Source organism: Sebastes umbrosus, chromosome 13 (assembly GCF_015220745.1).
Source record: "Sebastes umbrosus isolate fSebUmb1 chromosome 13, fSebUmb1.pri, whole genome shotgun sequence".
NCBI classification, from domain to species: Eukaryota; Metazoa; Chordata; class Actinopteri; order Perciformes; family Sebastidae; genus Sebastes; species Sebastes umbrosus.
The window spans coordinates 27,318,650-27,342,669 of record NC_051281.1 but is presented as its reverse complement, the minus strand read 5'-3'; the positions used below and the strand labels follow the sequence as shown (position 1 = coordinate 27,342,669).

The 24,020-nt window shown below is 42.8% G+C and overlaps 1 protein-coding gene across 2 annotated transcripts in view; it reads left to right on the top strand.

Moving 5' to 3' along the window:
* The window catches only part of gli2a (GLI family zinc finger 2a), a 95,848-nt gene that overhangs the window by 2,172 nt on the left and 69,656 nt on the right, over positions 1 to 24,020 (top strand). For both annotated transcript variants that reach the window (XM_037790508.1, XM_037790507.1), the window contains exon 2: positions 20,001 to 20,140. In XM_037790508.1, coding sequence (XP_037646436.1) covers positions 20,026 to 20,140 — 115 coding nt within the window. In that variant the 5' untranslated portion in view covers positions 20,001 to 20,025. The remainder of the gene's footprint in view (positions 1 to 20,000; positions 20,141 to 24,020) is intronic.

Here is a 24,020-nt window from a genome sequence, read left to right as displayed (position 1 = left end):
AAATTTAATGAACCAAATACTGGAAAAGGAGTGACTGTGTTGTGTGTGTGTGTGTTGGAGGGGTATAGGGCAAGGAGGAGGAGGAGACGGGTGGTGGCGGTGGTGGTGGTGGGGGGGTACAGCTTTTTTTGAAAGCAAATACCGATGAAGTCTAGCGTACAGGGACAGAGAGGAGGGTTGGAGGAGAGGGTGAAGAGGGTGAAGTCTGAGTGACTCTGAGGAGGGGGAGGAGCACACCCCACCACCACCACCACCACCACCACCACCACCACCCCCACTCCTGCTGAGTAAACTCAGTAAAAAGTTGAAGAAGAAACAAAAAAAGGAGAGAATACCTTCCCACCCCAGCCCATCCCACCGTGACCCTCGTTCCACTGATCTAACACGCCGTACTGTACCGATGAAGCCATTCAGCGGCCTGTCACCCCGTGATGGCAGCTGTAAGAAAACGCAGCCTGTGTGTGGGGATGCGGTAGGTGGTGTGTGTGTGTGTGTGTGTGGGAGGGTGGGTGCTTCTGAGGCCTCTGTGGTTTGGCTGAAAAATGTTTGCACTGGAATTTAGTGGCGGTGGATGAAGGGTAGCTGCTGCCGTTTCCCCTTAATCGCTGTGTAAACCTCTGACCTGCTGCTAAACATACTGTAGTTATAGCTACGAGTCATTATCATCCTCACAGTAAAGTCTCATCATAGACGTGTTCTTCAGTGTGTTTCTGGAGTTATTTGGTGATGACCTGTTGTTGTTTTGTACCAACCTTCTTCTCAGTTTTTTTCTCCTTCATTTCAATTAGTTGATGTGCTACATTTCCCATAATAGAGTGACTTTATACAAAGCCCAGAGAATGGATGTTTGGTTGGCCGTAGGTGGTGGAGTAGCATAGTTGAGCCTGATCTCATGGGGTGGCGTAGAAATAACACAACATTTTAAGGACATTCCAACATCACAGTTGGGCTTGAAGCTTCAGTAGGCAGTATATTTTTGGCATCATTGGGCATAACATCCATAATAACCTTTCAGCATATTGTAATTCAAGTGTTCTGAAAGAAATCTAGACTTCTGCACCGCATCATGGCTCTGTTTTCAGGCTTTAAAACATCTAGCCCATGACGGAAGATTTTAGATAGATAGATAGATAGATAGTAACTTTATTGATCCCGAGGGAAATTCAAGTTTCCAGCATCACAGTTCCATAGTGCAAACATGTTAGTAAAAAGGCAGTAGTACAAAGTACAAAGTACAAAAAATATACCAGATATAAAAATACCAGGAGATGAAGAAAACTGTTAAAACTGAATATAGTGCAGGGTAACAGCTGAGATACAGGACTATTAAAAAAGTGAATATAGTGCAGAAGAAACTGTTAAAAATGAACATAGTGCAGGGTAACAACCGAGATATGGGACCATTACAAATGTGAATATAGTGAAAAAAGTGATATAGTACTGGATAATAAAATATAGGAGATATACAGTAGAGACCAATCACAGGCCATTTTTAAAATTGGATCCATCCACATCCCCTCCGTCCCACCATCAGCAATCTCTCTCACTTTTTAAAATCTGTAGATTTCTCCTAAATTCACCCAAAGTTAGCATTAGGTAATGCCTCATTTGCATATTTAAACATAACATTTCAGAAAACTTGTAATTCAAAAAAATATTGTCTTAATGTCAGTAATCAACTGGGGAAGTTTCATAGTGATATCTATTATTATTATTTTTTTTTTTACCCTATTCACCTGTATTGTCTCCCCTTCATTTTAGGCACAGGAAACAGTAATATCAGTATTCACAACTTGAGAATCAGCAATTGTTTGCTACTTTTACTTAATCATTTTAACAAATAATGATTAATGGTGAGAAATATTGTTCTATCATCAGTGATCGGAGTGGGACTTTGGCTGTCGGGGTGTGTTGTGGATTGACTCATGTGCAGGGATGAATTGATGAGACTTTAATGGCCATTTAGGGGGCTGTAAAAGGCAAGCTACGTGTCGGGCGATGCCACAGCGATCTCTCACAGTCAGCCTGCACTTCAGACGGAGAGACGAGTGGGAGAGCGAGAGAGAGAGATGGCCGCTTACATTCATCTGTAGAGCCCTTCACTGAATCCCCATCTCCTTTGCTTTTGGCATGCAGGCACGGCGGCTGGACAATCCCTGCTTGTTTTAACGCCTCTTGTTTCACTCCCCTCGAAGCATCCTGTTCATTCTCCCTCAAGTGTGTGAGGTTAAATAGGCTCACATCATATCTGGGTTGGGGTTTGCACATTTCAACGGTCCTCCTGCTTCTCCCCCGCCCCTCCCCCTCTTTACACTAGAGCAGCTATGAGTGGCCACTCCAATCCCAGAACAGAAACTGAGGTCACGCTGGATTGTACCACTGCCGTCAAAAGAACATGTTCACGCCATAAGGCCTCTAAAAAAACACATGTCGTTGAGAAACGGGCGGCGGAGCCTGATGTGCATTTAACAAGCCATTTTAATGGCTGTATGGTAAAATAACCGACAAGCTCATTACAGGCCGATTGACCTCATCAATCACCGGAGGCGCTCCCCTTCGTCTGGAATTGCAGCGGAAACAGTATTTCCACGTCATGCAACGAGGTCCTAACAACCCTCTCCCTATGCCGGCGCCTCTGCGATTCTCACACTGCAGAAGGACCTCAGCCAGCTCCAATATGGAGCTGGCTGAGGTAATATAATAATTCCTCCAAAAGGGAGGAACGCTCTAACAGATTGAGTCTTGTATATATACAGTGTACTCTGTGTGATGCATGATGTGTCATCACCGGCACGGCGCAGAGATCTTCCCATCACGTCTTTTCCCAACTCCGCACTCACTCCTTCACTCGCATACTGACTCATCGGAAACCCAGTTTCCCAAAAGCATTTCAGCAGTAACCTCATCATTGTCTATCGGCCTACAATGGAACAATGGTGCTGGTAGCTCTGGGGTGTACTGGGGGGACCCTGCCCAGGTCACGGAAGGTCAGTTCATTTGTAGGAGGGGGGATGGTGGAGCTAATTTCATTATCTCAACACAAGATAAACTCCACAGACAATGGGAACTAAACACGTTGTTTTATCCCGACGCTTTGAATCTTCTCATTTGGCTTCACGTCTCAACAATTTTAGAGCTGCAATGAGTTTTGCACTCTTTGCTTTATTTTTTAAGAAACAAAATTCCCACAATTCTCTAGTTCTAGCTTTTTAAATGTGCATGTTTGCTGATGTCTTCTATGGTGGCAAACTGAATATCTTTGGGCTCTGGAAAGGTATTATGGGATTTTTCACCATTTTCTTTAGGGCTGTCAATCGATTAGAATATTTTATTGTGATTAATCGCATTATTTTTTATCTGTTCAAAATGCACCTTAAAGGGAGATTTGTCAAGTATTTAATACTCTTATCAACATGGGAGTGGGCAAATATGCTACTTTATGCAAATGTATGTATATTTTTATTATTGGAAATCAATTAACAACACAAAACAATGACAAATATTGTCCAGAAACCCTCACAGGTACTGCATTACTGCATTTACAAATACATTTTCAAATCATAACATGGCAAACTGCAGCCTAACAGGCAATAGCAGCTGTCAGTGTTCTGACTTGACTATGACTTGCCCCAAACTGCATGTGATTATCATAAAGTGGGCATGTCTGTAAAGGGGAGACTCGTGGGTACCCATAGAACCCATTTTCATTCACATATCTGGAGGTCAGAGGTCAAGGGACCCCTTTGAAAATAGCCATGACAGTTTTTCCTCGCCAAAAGTTAGTGTAAGTTTGGAGCGTTATTTAACCTCCTTCTCGACAAGCTAGTGAAACATTTTGTAGTTTCATATGATGCCAGTATCTTCACTCTAACTTTAAAACTGAGCCACTACAACCTCCGAAATATCGATTGCATTAATGCGTTAAAGAAATTACTGGCGTTAAAACGAATTTGCGTTAACGCGTAACCTGCACCTTTAAAGTGGAGGAACCCTGTGTAGCATGGCAGTCCTGCATCAAGACTAACTGTTGGTTGACAAAACAGGCAATTTTAAGACATCATTTTCATCTCTAGTAAATAGTGATGGGCCTTTTGGTCATTATTTTAAATAATTGGCAGCTATGTGGGATAGCATGGTGTATAATATGAGAGCTCATGGGTGCTTTCATCTGGTAAATGAAGTCCTGGCTGGCAGTTGTAAAAAGATGATCAGCTGTTATAGTGCCATCGGGCAGACTGTAAGGAGAAGGATCATGATCTCCCTTCCACTGTATCATTAACACTTCCTCATCAAACAGCCCAACAGGCTTCGCTATGTGACTGTGAGCTGTTGAGATAGAGTGACACACAGGCTAGCAGACAATGGCGTATTGTCTGCGCTGTTTGCCGCGGGCCTTAATCTGATGCAGAGGCAGAGATTGGGGTCTATGCAGAGGCCACTGACAACAAAATGCAGCCAACATACAGAGAAAGAAAGCAAGAGGGGAGGGAGGTGGGATCTGTTTGTGCTCCTAACTCTGGGGTTTGCGTTGGGAGGGGAGAGGGTAACGGGTGAGTAAGTTATGATTTACACTCAGCCCTCCCATAGCTACAAAGTCGACGCGGCCTCTAGGGCAGGGCGGTTGGGCTGCTTTTCTTACGTTTCCATACGATGGGAGATATTAGATTCCAAATGGCGCTGACTCAGTGCCAGGCCACAGTCTCCTCTCAGATAGAAGCCGGAGACAAGAGACGGAGAGACCCAGTTGTGCTTGGATATATAAAGACATGTGGTTGTCTTTAGCAACAAGCTCCGCAACTTTCCCCCTCCTCCCTCTCAACGTGTCTGTTGCTGCCATCATCATCATCATCATCTCCTCCTCTCTCTGTTCTCTCGGTCTCTCGGTCTCTCGCCCTGGCTCTGGGCCAAAGGGAGCTCATGTTTTGTAATCAGCTCATTAGAGAGAAAGTGGGATGAAAACCGTGCTGGTTACGTGCAGGGCCATATTTGTGCTCGGTTGTTTCACATTGTGAGATTTGGGTAATGTCAGGCTGTTCTCGGACTGAACTCAGCGGTGTCAACAGGTGGTCGTAGCGTAGCAAAGCATTCCAGGAAAAAGAAGTTGGTGAGGACAGCAGAACATCTACATTCATGACATTCTTCTTCTCAGAGTGGAAGGCTGCATGTATAGCAATAAAGTACACATTACTCTTCATAGAGAAGTATTTAACTTTGACAGCCCTAGTAAGAAGGCAGCAATATTAAAATGGTTAGGCCTATATTAACACTTACCAGAAGTTGTGTTTAGAAGTGGTTGTAATGTGGCTCTTGATTGAATACATTTAGAGTCTGATATACTTTAGACTGCCCCACTAAACCAGATCAATCAGAACACACATTTAAAGGGGCACTCCACTGGTTTTAAACACAAGTGCCAGTTTACTCGTCATGAGGAGTACTGCTCAGCTTGTGAAGCTAGTATCATGTCTTCTGTGGCAGAGGAGCTTCCTAATCATCAGTCCGGGCTTAGAATGTTTTGTAATGAGAAAATATAGTTGGTTGCATTATGGGTAATGTTTGGTTTTTTTCCATCCGATGGACTAAACGACAGGATTTTGATCGTTCTTTTCCCTTTTTTTAAACTCTATCTTGAGAGTCCACCAACTTTATAGAAGTGCAATAGCAGTTAGGGATGTCACGATACCAGAACTTTAGTAGTCGATACCAATACAAGCTAAATTCCACGATTCCCTATACCTAATTTGATACCACGGTAAGAAACAAAAGCACAACAATAAACCCCATTTAATTCAACATTCACTCCTTTAATACTGGTTTATGTTAAGAAGTTAAACAGGTCATAATTCTCTCTCTAATATCTATTTTATATTGCTGTGAAAACATCTCCTTCAAACAACTGGATTTATTTAAGTTCCTCACCAAAGCTACATATTACAAGTTTACCTATGAACACATGATAACGTCATCATGGTAACCTTCACCTCATTTTTACTGAATAGAGCCTGAATGTATCATTGTGTAACTCAATGCAACCTCTATATATATTAGCTGTTAGCTCTGTTCTTTAACCAAGCAGGACTGTGCTGCTCAGCGGCATAACAGCTAGTGTTACTAGTTCTCCTCCTGCCGATTTCAATAGGGATTTATTCTTCCCATTGTAGCATTATCAGGGAATTTTTCCTATCGGTCCCTGGACGATGAGACAGAGTTTGTTTCAAGCCAAGGTAAAAACCGTCAAGTACCGTCATGTTTTCAGAATTTTGGCATCAATTTGGCACCAAAGTATCGGTTCTGGTGACATCCCTAATAGTAATATTGCAATAGACTTCCGCTCTAATATGGGAAATGTGTGAACGTGCCTACACTAGTGATTTCAGAAATATCTCCTTCCTCAATAAAACATCTAAACAATGCAAACATGGTTAAACCTCCCGTTCTTAGTCCTCCTCCAGTCGGTGCATCTGGCTAGACACAGCCCAGTCACTCTGTTGAATCTCAACTGGTTACATCTCGTTTCTGTCCCCTCTTTTTCTTTCAAGCATTTTATTACAGCAAACTCAGGATTTAGTTGTTCTCATTTACAACAGTAGGAGCACAACATAGTCATTTAATTGCGCTAGGCTTAGTGTGAACAGAAGGATGAAATGGTGAGAAAAAGACACATTGGCCGGCTTAGTGTGGACATAGTTAGTTCCAATTACCACAACATCTCACCTGGTGACACGCTCTGACAGCTGCTACTGGCAGGTCCTGGGCCAACAAAAACATACACATACGCTAAGATCCCCTCCGACTTCAAGGGAAGTCCCCCTCCCGTCACCAAAGGCCTGAGATCTGACTTGGCCGTAGTAGCACCTGGCTCTTGTGGGCCAGCAGCAATGAACAACCGCAGACTGTCAGCTATCACGAGCACTTCTACTGGAGTGGGGGAATTCACCGCAACAATGTGGAAGTTGCACCGCAGTGAAACCTGAGTGCAGCAAATGCCAACTTTGATTCGGCCAAATCTTTACTCACTGGCTTGTTGGCATCACCGCTGTGGTTCTGCAGAGGAACACACACACACGCACATACACAAAGCCAGTTTTGCTTAAGTAGTTGCGAGGTTATTGACAGCTGAAGCAGTCGAGAATAAGTGCTAACAACACATTTAGGATGAATGACCCAGTCCAAATGGTTCAGAGAGGAAGCTCGACTCAGCAGTGTGCAATGTGGCACCAGTGACAGCTGTGACACACACACACACACACACACACACACACACACCTCCATTACATGGTTACAGGGTCAGTTTAGTGTTCTTTCAGCTGTGACATGTCAGCAATAAAAACATCACAGTCTTAAACTCAGGATTATTTTTTTTATTTTCAAGAAATCTATCTTGTAATTCTTTGATGAATAGTTCAGAATATAAAATGTTCGAAAATATAGAAAAATGCACAATTTCCCAGATTCCAAGCTGACAAATTTAAATTGTTTTTCAGTTTACAATTACATACATCTGAGATGATCATAGACTGTATAAAATATGGACGTAGTCTCCGTGACGTCTCCCCCAAAGACAGAAGAGCCGTCGTGACTGACTTCAATTATGCCTAACTTTAAGTCTTAATATTATTTAAGCAGGTTAGTTTTACAAAAATCCACCCCCGTACAGTTGTCATGAACGGGGATATTAGCTACAGAGACCGAATTTTATTTTTTGTACCAGGTTGTAAACATGTTTATTTCTGCTGTAAAGTTGGACATTTTAACATGGAGGTCTATGAGGATTGACCCTTTTGGAGCCTCAAGTGGCCATTTGAGGAACTGCAGTTTTCCGCATTGGCTTCATTTTTCAGCACCAGAGGTTGCCGCTTGGAAATGAACAGCAAATATTCACATTTAGGATTTTTAGCCACGTTAGCGGCACGACTCAAGGGATGGTAATGTCTGTCGTTCGGTCCAGACTAAAATATCTCACCCACTATTGGATGTATTGCCATTTGATTTTGTCCAGACATTTCCCAGAGGATGAAGATTACTGATTTTGGTGATTCCCTGTTTTTTAGTGAATTGATAACTCTCACCATCAATATTTCAATTTGTCCAATTCTCTGGGGTATGTCCAAATGCCTGCAAAAATAATAGCCACCTCCCCCATGGCTGCAGACTCTTAGATTAACTGATTATCAAAATTGTTGTCCGTTAATTTCTGTCAATTGATTAATCAACTAACTGGTCCAGCACTTCAAACATCCTCCTGTAACCACCTGTCTGTACATCTGTTCGATACCCTTGCATCAGTATCTGCTCCTTCACTGCAGTTTTTTTGATTCTCTGAAGACAAAAAAAACCCCAAATTGCATCCATGTCGATTCCTCCCTGCCCGGGACTGTGTGTAGGCCATGAGCTCCACATCTGTTTTCTGTTGGTCGAGGGAGACGAAGAGATCAACCACAGGATATTGCCTTTACTAGCAGGAAAGGTCAGGTTCAGGGGTGGGGTAAGAACTCATCCACAGGGCTTTTCTCTGCTGTTTTAGATGCCTTTTATATTACATCAGTTGTTAGCTGCTCATTACTCTCTAGCTTCTGCAATCCACTGGATGATTGGGTTTTGGTAAGGGATTTGAGTCCCCATGTGCAGTTGGCAGATTGTAAAGATTTGTAACGGATAGAAGATTTATTTTAAGATTTTTTTTTTTTTTAAATTTACATGATTCAAAACAGGATTGACATGCAGCATATGGAGAATCTTGCTCAACGTCAATGTGATACATAATTTTGGATTGGAATTTGAATCACCTGCAGGTTAAATTTCCCTTACTTTCCAATTTCCTTTAGTTGCTGAGCCACGTGAAGCACTTAAACGACATACCTATAGAAAAACTGCACCCTGGTTTGAGAAAAGATATTGTGGCAATACTCTCCTTCCCGCTTGAGTGAGCGTAATCTATACATGTGTGACAGCCTGTAGTGATGTTGTTTCAACCTCTGAATCAGACTAATGGCTAATGTGTTGCTGTCAGCCCTCTCACAATCTACCTCATGACCTTTTAGACCTGAGCTTCAAATCCTCACGGGGAGACGCATCTCCAGAGAGTGATTCACTTGTGGAGAATGTGCCCTGTCCCAGTCTAAACTTGTCTTCTCCCAGAGGTCTCTGAAACTCGCCATCCATAGCGGTGTGTCATCTGTCAACATAAACATTCTCAGTCTGATGTGAATTGCTTTGCGACGGTGTCGTGTTAATTTTGCTGGATTTTTAGATTTCAACCGGTTTTGAAAAGTACAAAGGCACGAAGTCATCATCAAATAAGACATTGACAAAAGGATATACAGTGAAATCGTTCTTCTTCGTTCTTGGAAGAGCGTCAGATATTGTCGGTGTCCTCTGAACGTCTTTAAACCTGCAATAATAGATTTTTTGGTCACTTGGGGGCAGCAGGAACAAGCTGTAAATACAACGACATATTATCATCTTTTAACTTTTTAGCATACAAATGCCTCCAGTAGGCAACGCAGCAATATTAGATTAGATAGTCGTGTTTCTGTCCATCTGACAATTGTAAGTTGACTTGTTTTGGTCTCTAACAATCTCTAACTTCTGAGGAAAATATTTGGCTGTGAAGCTGCTAAATGCTCCACTATTTTCACCAGCTAGTCGCTAACTTTGTCTGCCATTTGGTGCTGGGCAGGCACTTCATAGTGGGTTTCAACAGCTGTTTGCTGTGGCTGAAAACTTGCTGTTAGAGCGGTCAGTGTGAACAAAAATAGTAAAGTTACAGGCCGTAAAACAACAACAAAAAAAAACTAGCTGAGAGGTGCTTAAATGCTCCGTAGATCCTAGAGGAACTGCACAGTTAGGGGATAACTCTTGGTGAGTTTGTCACTACGATTGGTGGTCTAGGATCTTGGTTTGTAGTCAGCTTTGTGTTTCATTGATTTCAAAGAGTTTTCTTTCACCTCACCATGACCCAAGGGGCGTGTTATTATTTCTTCTCTTTATCCTGACCTAGAAAATGAAGAAAAGTTAAAACATTTAAATGATTGAAGTTGGCAGGAATACAGTTTTTGAATGTGGTAAACCAAAAGTTGAAAGTTTTCGAATGTGGTTTAAAACCTAGAGAATGCAATTTCTGAAGAAACTGTGGTGGGTTTCCTGGCAGCTTGAAAAGCCGGAGGCTGGACTGCATTGCTTCATGTATAGCTGGGTGTTTAAACTGCATTGCTGGGTTAACTTTAAATGAAATAGCAGCTGAAGGAGTATTGAGTTGGAATAATAGGAAAGCTCATTGCTCAAGGGAATATTGATGATGATGAAACAATTTGTTCGGGCAATAAAATGAGCTGAAACAGTAGTTTAAGTTAAAATGTTTGTATGTGTTCTCTGAAATTTTCATTCAAGTGGTTGTTTAATGACACAGAGATAAGAGAAGCAGTCTAATTAGCCAATCACAATCAGCTGTGTGTCCCCACCTGCAATTAAAGGTTGCCATGATGATGGTAACTGCTGAGTCAGACAGTTCATGTAATAGTGATTAAGCTGAAACTGTCGCTTATTACTCAAAGATCATAGTTCCTATTATCTAAATGTTTATATCGTTAGAGAGAGGGGGCTCTGCTGAACACGATGATGTAAAGGATGCGTTCATGGTGTCACAAATGTGGGAAATAGAGCCTGTTAGAAAAGTCATTTTTTGCTTCCCTCTTGTAAATTCTGGTCCCATTGTACATTGTAGTCAATAATGGCACTCCTGTCACTTTGAGGCTCATAGCACTCAATGTGTAACTATTTTTTTATTTTTCTGTATTTTTTCTGAGGAAAGTTTTCCAAAATTGTTAAATATTTCGGAAAGTACGAAAGATACAAGCACTAAAAGTAATTTAGATAATGTCCTCAACAGTCTGAAGTTTGAATAAAGTTTCTATATTAAACAGTGTTGAAGTCGTTAGGTGCCAAAAAAAAGGGGTTAATAATAAGAAAGAGAAACCAGAATAAAATATGAGATTGCTTGCTCCAATCCACCAATTAGTACTGTAGCAGCCAAGACTAAAAATGAGCTGTTCTCCCTATCTGGAGAAGGAAGTATTTGGTAAGCTGGAGAGAACATTCGGTAAGTTAAATTAAAGGTTTCTCATGAAGTTGTCGCCAGAGAGTACCAGAGAAAGTCCGGCCAATGTGGTTAGGGCTGTCCATGTGAGGAGAAAAACAGCTGTATTTTCTATAAATTATGCAAGGAGCTCTCTGGATCCGGATATAGTGAAGGTACAACTGAAGTACAGTGAAACAAGAAGCCCTCGCTCCTACACCTGTCCACCTGTAAATTAAATCTGACGGTTCCAGCATTCCTCCTGAGTGTAACATTGTTTTTAGCCTTTTTCCCCATTTAGGGTGCAACTGGAGGAAGGGTTAAGAGCTGCAGCAGACTGGATGGTTTTCCATATGTATCACAGCTTAAACACAAGTCTGCCTTAATTCTTTAAGAGTTATTAGTCACTGGAATCTTTCCTCCTGTCATCCTTTCTGTTAGGATATACTATCCCAGCCTGTTATTTAATGTGTGCCAGTTGGGAATTCAAAGCAAGCACTCTTGACACAAGAGACAGTTGTCCCATCGTGTCGCATAAAGTCAGTGGTTTCTTTTATTTAAACTGTGACCACAGTCTACCCCAAGCCTTAAACCTGCAATGACAGATATTTGGCGACTTTAAGACAACAGAAACGAGCTGTAAACACACTGACATTGACATATCAACACCTTATAAAGTTTGAATTGCAAATGTAAATAATTGCCTATTTACACATGCAGCAGTTAAGGAGCAACATTAGCCACTTTATTTGCCACTTGGCAAAACATAAATTTGCTCTTCTTTTAGCTCAGTTTTTGGTCTCTGCCATCTCCTTAAGGAACCATCTGCCTCTTTAGCTGCTAAATGCTCCACTATGTTCACCAGCTAGTTGCTAACTTTGTGTGTCGTTTTATTGATCAAATAATGTATGAACAGAATTGTCTTGTTCTAGCTGATCGAGGTGGTTAACTAATTTATATACTGTTATATAACAATCCATCAATGATTCAATATCAGCAATGTTGCAATGTGGTTAAAAAATCATATTCTGCAAAGAAACCAGCAATTAAAGATATGACGGATGGAGTAGAATTATACAACCCGTTCGCACTCCCAACTCGTCAAATACCGCCGTTTGGTCAGCGCCCCTCGGCACCGGAAACCGACGCACGGAGCCATCTTTAGCAACAGTATGTGACGAACTGGGCTTTGAACTAACTCCAATGTAAACCCGCCCATGGCGTTATTAGACGGTCGGAGCGAGTGACGTAGTATTAAAGCGATACTCGGTTTTCCTCCAGTCTGTCAAATCTTGCAGAACGTCGACTTATTTTGTCACGTCAGTTTTTTGTCATGTGACTCGTCGTTATCGTCCATTCCGTGAGTCACGTGAGTCGCTAGTCGCTTGAGTCGAGTCAGTGAAGTTAACGTCAACCACGACCGTTTCCTAACCCTACCTAAGTGGTTGTGTTGCCTAAACCTAAGTTTATTTTGAAAGGACACTATGTAACAAGCGTATATTGACACGCTGTCCCTGGTCCGTCCAAAAGTAATGCAAAAGGGGTACCCCGTGCATGGATCTCTGAATCCGAGGGGCACTGACCAAGCGGTGGTATTTGACGAGTTGGGAGTGAGAATGTGTTGAATTATAATATAAATACTCAAGAACAAGGTACAAGTATCTCAAACTTGTAAGTGCTGTAGGTGAGTTACTTTCCACTACTGTCACTAACCAAGTTACTGTCCCATTGTCACAACAAAGGAAAATAATCTCTAGTATAGTAATGCAGTAGGCTGGTGAAAAACCTGATCACAGCGCTATATAAGACTTACAAAAGTCTCAATCGCTTCTCAAAAATAACACGTCAACATTGCTTCTGTGATGTGAAAATATGTGAAACAAAACCATATTTTGGCTTTTGATGGTTGTTATGTTAACCTGCATGAGTGTACTTCAGAAACCTGAGTAGAGAGGTCTGCAGGTGGCGTAGGGGCAGGAGACCTCACCTATCTATCTGTGTGTGTGTTTGCCAAGTGAGCAGAGTGTGGGACAGCAGTTGGCGAGCCTGTCATTGTGTATGTGCAAATTCACTGTGTGCACCCGTGTAAATGTGTGTGTGTGTGTGTGTGTGTGTGTGTGTGTGTGTGTGTGTGTGTGTGTGTGTGTGTTTGTGTGTGTGCTGCCAGGAAAGAGAGCCTCTACCAGCATACGGATCACATTGACTGAAAGATAGGAAGGAAGAAAGTAAGAAGAGCAAAGCCTGGAAATCTTCAAAATGAGAGGGCCTCTTTTGATGTGTGTTTGCATTCCTTTCAGTGTTGGTGAAAGGGGAGCTGTTGAACGGTAGTGGAGGAGAGGAACACTTGAAACTGACCGAGGCGCTAAGAAAAACACACACCAGGTCTCATAACAAAAAGTCCTGCGAGTGTGAGGTGGAGGAGGGGGCTGAAGGTAAATTAACAAGAGAGAGAGGAAGAGGAGTTCAGAGAGAAGAAAAGACGAGGCACGGATACTGTTGTCTTTAAGGGGAGACACTAGAGGGGAATAGGGTCAAACTTTAAACTAATATCACCATGAAAGTTCCCCTGTTGATTACTGACATTAAGACAATTACAAGTTTTCTGAAAATGTATCCTTAAATATGCAAATGAGGCATTATGTAATGCTAATTTGGGGTGAATTTAGGAGAAATCTACAGACACAAATAGACAAAGTAGTAAAATAAACACCTTAATGTGAATTTTCTGTTACACTATTCTGAAAGAAGACGTGTTATGGAAGCAAAATAGCCCAAAAAACTGATGTTCTTGCCTATAGGAGTGTGTCTCCCATCAGAGAAAAGCTGCAAATGGAGCAAGTGACTGTACTAACTTGAACTGTAAATTCATTAGTCAACTGAGAATTCTGACTTTCATCAGCATTCTGTCAGAAAAAAAAAGAAGCTACACAAACAAGTGATCCCGCACTGGAAACAAATGGGATTATCTGATCCCCCTTATGATTTTTAAGACTGACCTTGGCAGAAGAAAACATAACAGTGACTTTCCCCATTACCTCAGTCTTTTTCCCTGTGCCTCGTGTGGTTAAGTGGCATGTCTGGATGCTCCATCAGAGCGAGGGCTGGGTGGAGGAAAATCAAGATGTACAACATCTGCTATAAACTGTACTCTTCTCTCTTAATATTTACCATTCTGTGCACTAACCCCGCTCCAAAAAAAACCTTTTTCTGCTACCTATTTTAGTGATGAATCATTAAATATAAACCAAAACATATCCATAGTCTTCCCGGTGTGGGCGGACTTGAAGAATTTGTTGAATTTATGAAATACAAGACATATTTCTTGCCATCTGTGTTCACTTCCGTAACAATTAAACCTTGTCAAGTCTTGCACTTGGGGGGAAAAAAACAAACGCACACACATACACAGATTCTTCAGCAAACCTCCCTCTGAATGTGTGTAAGATAATTCACTAAAGGCAAAGACATGTCCCAATGGAAAAAAACATCCCGTTTTGTGGCTCAGTGTGGCAGGAAGGAGAAAGAACAAAGCAGCCTCACTGTAAAACTTAGGGTTAAGGTTTCGGATATGGTTTGTCTAGTCTTACAAAAAAAGCAGCTTTGCATTGAAATGAACGAAAATAAATCACTTAAAGCAGTAATCTGGAGGATTCTTGTTTTGGGATTTTGGCTGCTAAACAGACATTGCTTTGGTGTTTTTGCTCAGCACTTCCCAGAAATCATTCGGTAAGCAGACAGTAAAGCCGATCCTGGGGCGTCTTTTCCCACGATTTTAAAACTTGTACGTTTTGTTCACCATCACTTCCTGTGACACCAGACGTCGTTTTCATGTTTTGGAAAGCAACGAATCATCCTTTGATGTCTTGGGAGTTTGGGGGGACGGTGTATTTTGTGAGTGGGGGTAATCCTGCTATCTGAAGTCCCCAGCCTGTGGTCACATGGCACAAGAGGGTTGGGAAAGGAGAAGGTGTGTGTGGGAAGGAGGGGGTTGCTTATCCTGTTTGTGCTGCAACGGGCTGCCCAGCCAACCAGAAGATGAGAAAAGAAGTGCACCCTTGTTGTTTGTTCGCCTTTGGCCCCTGCCATCTGTCCGCTTGGTTCCTGACACCTGTACCAGCCTGTCAGAGCTGGGCTTCCCTGTCATCAGGGGCAACACGGGTTTGGCCTGTAGGGAGACACTAGGATGGGGGATTGAAGGGGGTAATGTAACAGCTCCACAGAATTGAGGGGGGTCAGGGTGAAGTTGGGGCCACTTTTTGAGAAATTAACTCAAATCTAGCAGTTTTATTCAAGCCTGGTGCTCACTAGAAGATTTTCAAATCTTAAAACTGATAACTGATAACGATAGATTTAACCAATTTTTAAAAATTTTAATGGTAAGAACGCACTCACCAGACGAGTCAGTCAAGATGCAAGACCACACACTTGGTTTATTAGGGGTGGGAAAAAAAAAAAATGTAATGCCAGAATCGATATATTTGCTTCATTTGAGTCTTTGTGGAGGTACAAGGAAGTTACCGCTTTTATTGTTGTAGTCTGAGTAACGTGACGTCACATCCGTTCCGTATCCGTCAACCAAAACAAACCGCAGTGAGACGAAACGAGAAAGTATAAAACGTTAGAGGGTCTGCATGGATACGACCTGCACCCTCCCATTTTATAATCCAAAGTGGTAAACATTACACATCCAGTAAAGTATGGAAACACTTTGTGTTTCACACATTACTAGGAAAAGCAGAGCTGGACATCATGGCTAAAGCTGCATGCTAACTCTGTCATGGAACAGGAAACGTTGTCGTATCGCGGTAACGTTGCGGTCGAGCCGGCCGTCACTCTCATCTCCGTGGTCAAATGGGCCGACGCTACAACTGTAGAGCACCCATATACTGACATTTATGTTAAATGCATTCAAACGGCCCCGATGGAGCTGACCATGGATGGATAAAGAGAACGGAGCTAACGGGAAAGCTAGAGACCACCTTGGAGAAATTAGAGGAAGTACATCCGTGTGACTACGTCCGGTTTTCAAAATAAGGTGTTAACAAAGGGAACTGTATATACAACATACATATATGGAAATAAGATTGATTGGATTATATTCACCAGAAGTATAAAACATTACATGTTCCTTATAAATGAAAAAGAAAAACATCACTAGTTTGTGAGGGAAATGTCTTTATTCTTAGATTTTTGAGTTGCTGGAAAAAAATGTAATAAATGATTCCTGACAATGATGATATATTTGACTTCAGGACATCTCTTACTACATGCATGCTGAAAATCCACATTTTGACTGCATTAATTTAGATATTTTCCAAACTAAAATTCCCTAGAAGTGTATGATTCAACTTTTTCCCATGGTCTAGTGTTTAAAAAGTTAACAAAAATCGCAATACATATCGAATCGGAAGTCTTCCTTTCCTGCTGTCCACCTAGAGACAAAATTCCTATTGGTGCTGTTGGCAGCCATGTTTCTGTTCTTCAGAAGTACATAACATCTGGTTGGTGATGCCTACTGGTCAGCTATTGTGGGTTTCTGCTCAATATTCCATCGCTGTTCCTTTCACGCTTAAGGATTTAAAGCGGGCAGACTCTGATCCAGTCGGTAAATTAAGATTATGGCTGTAAAACAGTAACACTACAGGGTAATTTGTGGAAGATAATCTGTTCAGACGAGCCTCGAATCAGGAACACCCCCGCGATTATAAGGAGGAGCATGATCAGATCCAAATTATCCTCTAGGCAGTTTTTAGATCTAAAAACTAAACTGCGCCTGCTGATTCTGTTTTTTTTAATTATTATTTTTAAATGACCTTTACAGGTGCTTGTACCCCAAACCTCCTCTCATCAAAATATTGGCTCGAGGTTCAGAGGCAATTGAAAAGCAAATAGTTGGCATGCTGTAAAAGCATGGAAAGAGCTATTAATGCGGTGCCAGATGTTCATCAGGCGGTGACGTTAAGGGAGGATTCTCAGTTATTTTTAAGGGGGCAGCCTGCTTGAAAGGCGAACTCTGTTGCTGTGAGCACTGGTGTGTTCATGGGCACATCTTATCTTTGCCAAGAGGGTTCACTACCAAAAAAAAGAGCCTGTTTTTCTGGCCAACTCCGAATAAGATAAAAGCCCATGAAAGAGCACATTAAATTCTATCACAAAGGTGATGTCAGAGTGACGGAGTTCTCTCCAAGACGAGACTCAAGGACGTTTTTTGGCACCAGAAAAAAAAAAAGAAACAGATGCAGCCTAAACCTGTTAGTCACCCACCTCTAATCGGCTTACACTGGCTCGGTGACAGGCGACTGGCACCTCCGAAGGGTCACAGACATGGCTGCTAATACACACACGTCACAATAAAGGATGACATGTTGGATAGCCACATGAAACCAAAAACAGCACTTCACACATTCGGCTAGCGGTAACCAGATCACTGAGCAATTACGTTTACCTTTCAATGACAGTATCATTCCCAGCACTCATAGTTATGTATTTGTGTTTCCATATTTTCATACCCCTCAACGAGTGTTTTTAATATCCTTTGATCCTTTTTTTTAATGGTCTTTCTTACAGCCAAAAATCACATTTGTTTCCCCTGACTTGAAAAATTAATTGCTGTTTCAGGGTGTTGTTTGTGTCCTTTGGCCACAAGTCAGGTCATAAACACTTTTGTTTTATAAGACTTGAGACTGCAAAAGGATTTCCTGTAAAGTTCAGTTAAACTGACTTCCCCATAGCTGCCAACAGGTGCGAGGAGAAGTGCTTCATTCGGATGCCCCAAAGCATTCAGATGCAGACTAAAATGTTTTTTGTCCAAATATGGAAAGAAGCCCTTTCCCCTCGCACCTGTGAAACATGAAATCACCCCCACTCTGATCGCATCCACTCGGCTCCGTCTCGCCGTAATGTCATCTCAGCGTTCTGTCAAAGCACGCTGACATTTTCACGGCGGTGTCTGAAAGCAGGTGGAAAAGCGCTGACCACCAGTTAGCTGGAGAGTGTGGAATGACCTCTCCCTCCCTCCCTCCCACACCACCGGGACTGGGTAGTTGTTTGTTCTCGGCAGAGGATGATCTTGTAGGTCCCACCAAGTCAAACAAGTGGCACGCTGCCAAGTCATCGAGCCATTCACACAGACATGAGGAGGTATTGACACAGTGTGTGTGTGTGTGCGTGCGGTTAAAACCTCAGCGCTGAGGGCCACTCACATTTACTATTGGAACAGAAGAGGACTGTGAAGTCGTTACATCAAACTGAGAAACCTGTCTGTGTGTTCAAAGCCTGACCTGACATTAGTTACACTGACAGAATAAATACATACAAGTCACAGAGTAAATGTTGTAATACGCTTCAGTTTGGGTTACAACATTTTAAAAAAAAGAGATAACTTACCTCTCTTGCTTCCTAGTTGGTCTGGTATTTGACCAAAAAAGTGAAACATTTAAGAATACTTAATATACTTAATACTGATCAATTATGAGTCAATATTCTCTTACTGTATTTCTCTCCTTAAATGTTTCCAGAAACATATTTCAGTGTATTGTTTAGCTGTAAAATTGTCAAAGTTAACGCAAATTTGTTTTAACACCACTAATTTCTTTAACGCAATAACAAAGCTAGCGATTTTTAGGTTGTAGCGGGCTCAGTTTTAAAGCTAGAGTGAAGATACTGGCATCATATGAAACTAGGCTAAATAACGCTTCAAACTGGCACTAAATTTTGGTGAGGAAAAACTGGCATGGCCATTTTCAAAGGGGTCCCCTTGACCTCTGACCTCCAGATATGTGAATGTAAATGGGTTCTATGGGTACCCACAAGTCTCCCCTTTACAGACATGCCCACTTTATGATAATCACATGCAGTTTAGGGCAAGTCATAGTCAAGTCAGCACACTGACACACTGACAGCTGTTGTTGTGTGAAAATGTGTGATTAATTTGATCGCGATTAACTATTTTTATTTATCGACTGACAACCCTAGTAAATTGAGAAAGTCCTTCTGGCCGGTGGGCGTTGCTTGGTTTTGGATGGACTGTTTACGAGCAGTGAGTGTCAGCTGCTTTAAAGACGGCTCAGCTCTGATTGGTTGTTTTCCTTCGGGCGTCGTGGAATCTTCCAAATGCCATTATGAGCGCAGGAGGACACAGAGGAACATGAGGATTTTTCACAGATTATCTGTTTTATGCACTATTGTCAGGATATAGTGACCGTTTTATAAAAAAAGCTCACATGAACTTTTTTTCATGCATTACTTTATTGTTGTCCGGACCGCAGAGGGCCAGCCCTACAAATGCAAAAGTCTATCACTGAGTGCTGAAGTTACACGATTGGTCGGTCGAATGTTGGAGTTTCCTCATTGGCCGTTGCTCTTTCAAAATGAAAAGGCGGGAACAGTCCTTATATGCAAATGAGCCCGTCCAGCCCGACGCTTCCGACTCACTAAGCTTGGACCAAGCTGTGAAACTAGGCCATCTAGTTCTAAAATGAAACCAGATTCAGCAGTGGCATCGCCTATTTCTCGCTTCAAATGTTTTCAGAAGTAGATTTTGGTGGATTGTTTAGACGGAATAACAGAAAGTTTACGAGCAGGCCGCCATGTTGTTTCCTGTTTGAAACGCCGAGCAGAAAACCAGGGACCAATCAGGTGCATTCCACGAGAGTGTACGTCACCGCTTGAACGACCAGTTGAGTGGAGCAGCGCGTCACCTAGTGTCTTCGCTGGACCTGGTGGACATGTACCGCTGGATTTAACATTATAGATATTATTTTATGACCACTGACTATTTGTGTAACAATTTAGCCACAAATTCACAGACTAACCGCACACGGTCCAGACATATACTCTGTTTTGAAGTCTTGTTTTTCTATTGCACGGTGGTCACAGCCAAGATGGAATAGTTGACCTAACATCAGTGTCTCTCTCCTCTCTCCAGGTTGTGACGGAACTTAAAGAGCAGCATGGAGACTTCAGCTCCAACAGCCACTGAGAAGAAGGAGTGTAAGGGTTCAGGTCTGGATGGAAGCAGCTTCTCAGAAATCCCAAAGAAGCCCTCGCCCACCACTCTGACCAGAGGTAAAGTCATTTACCCTTTCTACTAGATATTTAACATAGGGTGGACATACGGTAGGTATATTACCCATAATTGCTGCAGAGTGATTAGCAAGTGTTAGCAAGGTCATTTGGTAATTTGGTGAGAAAACCGGCAGTACTTCAGCCCTGTTCATTTGAAACACTTTTACAATATAGCACTCTTGTATCCTTTTGTTTTTCTGTAGCATCATGTTCTCTGAAACATTACGGCCAGTCACACAAGTAGCCGGGTTGCACATGAAAAGAGTTAGACCAAGAGATAGGGGGCCGCATGTTTCAGAGATGTCAGAGAATGGGTGATGAAAAAATGTTATAATGAGGTCGAAAGACCTTGTTCTCACCTCCCGAGTGTAAATTTCATGAATTACTAAAGAAGGCTGGCGTAGCAGTGGACGACATGGTGTATCAGAGTCCTCGGATAAAGGCCGGGCGGAGGGAGGCACCTTTGAAATGCTAAGAAGATGTCGTACGACATTGTGGCGTTAGCGGTATTTCTGCTTAATGATGGGCTTGGTGGCCTGCCACGAGAGGAGCCACGCGCATTAATTGTTCAGGGATGCGGGGTGAGAAACTAGGACGTTTCAGTGCGCCCTCCCTGGCACCTCCACAAAGAGGCCACAAGTTTTTCAAACCAGCAAAGAAAAAAAAAAGAAGAAAACATTGCACTTGCCATGACATGAATTATTTAGTCATTTAGTTATGACCATTGTGTGTTATGTAGGCTGCCGTGGTTGAATTTTCATAACCTTGCACCACTGAAAAAAAAAAAAAAGTAGTCTGCAGCCATTAGGGCTTATTTGTGCGTGTGTGGTGGTAGTGCCGAGGTTGCAGGGTGTGCAGATTCTCACTAGAAAGGGGTCATAATTAAAAGATGAGAGCTCATGTTTTCATTAGTGAATGTGTGATGAAAACTTCTCATAACGAGGTTTGAGGACCTTGTTCATGGCCTCAGAGGTACCGGTGTTATGAATTACTAACGCCTGCTGGTGGAGGCGGCTGGTGGACACTGAAACCCCCTCAGGACGACACACTGGCATCATCTGAGGGGCCACTGCAGGAACATATCACTCAAGTTGCTTTACTGTTTAATGAAGGGCCTGGTGGCCTGCCATCACAAAGCTCACTTTTTGTCACACGGGGGAACAGCAAAAAGTAGGACGTTAGTATGTCATTAGATACTTTTAATGCTCTGCTTTTGTTTCCAATTTGATTATTCTTTCTTTTTTATTTGAACTGGTTCTCAAATTAGTATGCATGTGGAAACAAAAAAAAAAAAATGTGGGGCAAATGTGAATAAATCAAGTAGCTCGGAAACATTCTTTGTAAGATGTCACAATCTGGCTTACTTAAAAGGTCCTGTTTTATCCAGCTTACTTGTATTTGAAATGGAATTGCAAAGTACTCCAAGCGACTACATTAAGCTTGAAAACCGCACAATATAATAGTGTAACCTAAGCAGAGACATCCTGAGAACATCTTGTTCACCCTCATCCCGTCGTGTCAGCTGGCCATGAAACCTCATAACTTGTTTCACGAGCTCACTTTGCTTGTGTTTCATAGAGACATGCCTTGCCTTGTTGAACTCGTCTTTGTCTGTGTGTGAAGACATAATGGAAGTGTGTCTGTCTGGCCACTAATGCAGAGTGTATGTCAGGGGTGCAAGGGGGAAGTGGCATAAAAGGATACTGGCATGAAAAGTGCAGGTCGGTTCGATCCATACGATGGGAATCTTCTTTCTCGGGGCCTTGTTAATGGTTTTAAATGGGCGCCCACATTCTGTGTGACAGCCTGCATCTGTCTGGCAGCTACGGGGCGTGCTTCCACAGGCTGGGCCCTCGCAACCCGACTCCCAGGCCCTTCGGGATTTACGAGTCTGCGTCGGCTTGTGCTTTACCATGTCAGAGTAACATGTGTCCAGATTAGGTACCAGGACTGTAAAACATCTCACGGTTTCAAAGGAATACCTGTGATTGATGCACTCCCCCCTCCTCCCCACCACTTCACACCATGAGACTAGCATATGGACGCTCAGATGTGCCGCGCACTGTGAGAGGAAGACCGACCGCTTTCAAACACGGATCTGCCAACTTGTTGTTTTACGGCCCCTTATTATATTCCAGAGAAAGTTTGCCAAAGAGAATTTTTCCACCATCCCTCACATTGGTGTTGACTGTACGAGGCCAGTGGAGCAGACAAGCTCGCTAACACTCTGATTATTTTCTACCTAAGCAGTGTGTCGTATTCATCCGTCTTATAGAGTCCGGCCGTAGCTCCGGAACTCCCGACAGAGATTGATGTTCTTCAGCGTAAGAAACACATTGTCCACAGATAATTATTCACAGCTTTGATGTATGTAAGGAGGATGCCAATGAGAGGCGCCACAAAAAAAAATGTCCTCACCTTTGTCAACACTTGCCGTCTCGCTTGTACTCAAACAAGAACACGGCATTAAATCACCCCACCTCCAGTTTTTTTTCCACCGTGAAAGTGGATCGGTCGCAAAAGACCTGACTGGGAGTGGTCACTGTGGCGCAGATGGATGAAGAAGAGAAGTGTGGTATAATTAGTGTTGCCGGGAGTAGATAAGGAGCCGTGTGTTAATCACGGCCATCATGGCTGAGATGGAGCTAGAGTCTGAAGGGTCTCCACTGGGGTCTCCGCACTGGCCACAAGGCCTTTCTCTTGAGCGGGTCATGCCCCCCCCACCTCCCAGCCCCCTCCGGCAGAGAAAAATGTCCCAGAGCAAAATAGACCCCCTCCTCCCCCCAAGCTCCATCCCCGTCCACAGGCCTACTCCAAAGGGACAGCCACTAATCTTCCTGAGAAAGAGATTTCTGCCTTTCTTTCTATGCTCCTAAATGAGGCTCTTACGCTGCTGTGGTTCCACAGACCGGGTGAGAGGTGGAGGGGGTGGAGGGGTCGGGGTTATGCAGGGGATGACCGCATTCAAGCCAGACTCCTGTGCCCCCTTTGGTTTAACTCCTTGGCCCTCCAACCTCAGCTGAAAGAATCAGAGAATCCATCTCCTGAAGTATTCTACTTAGCAAAAAAAGAAAAAAATGCTGTTCTTCACAATGGCCGTGATACTCTGTAACATCAGGAAGAGTTCATTATTTTTTGACCAAGGCGAACAAACGTTGGGGTTAAGTGTGCAGTGCAATGCGATTTTTATCATGTATCCTTGCTATTTAAAGAAGCACTGCCGATACGAGGCTGTACGTACAAGAAACACGTCCCCGGAGGCCTCCAAAACATGTCATGGATTTCATTTTTAGTACCCGTTCGTATCCCCCAGTGTTGAGAAAGAATCAGCTCGATCAGGTGTCATCTACAGTAACATTTTGTAACAGCATATCAATAAATGCCTCTCTTGATACTTGAGAAGACCTGCGAGCAACAAGCTTACAGGAAGGCCTATTGACCAAGTCCCAGTGTTGTTTTTTTTCCTGTCAGGGTCTATAGCCGCACACTATCAGGAACTCACCGCTGTTGTCCTCCAAGAATGACTTCCAAGAGAGGCCGATATTGTTTCTGTCCCGGAATGACTTTCAATTTATGGCCTTCATCATCTGCAGAGTCAGTTTACACTTCTTTGTGCCTGATATGTCCAGCATGTGCACTTACTGCTCACGTCTAATGCAGCATTACATCCATTTTTATGCCTCCATGCCGGCGACAGTCGCGTGTGTCCCATTCTCATGAACGCAATATCTCAGGAACGCCTGGAGAGAATTTCTTCAAATTTGGCACAAAAATCCACTTGGACTCAAGGATGGACTGATTAGAACTTGGTGCTCAAAGATCAAGGCCATTGTGCCCTCACAAAACATGTTTTTGGCCATAACTCAAGAATTCATATGCT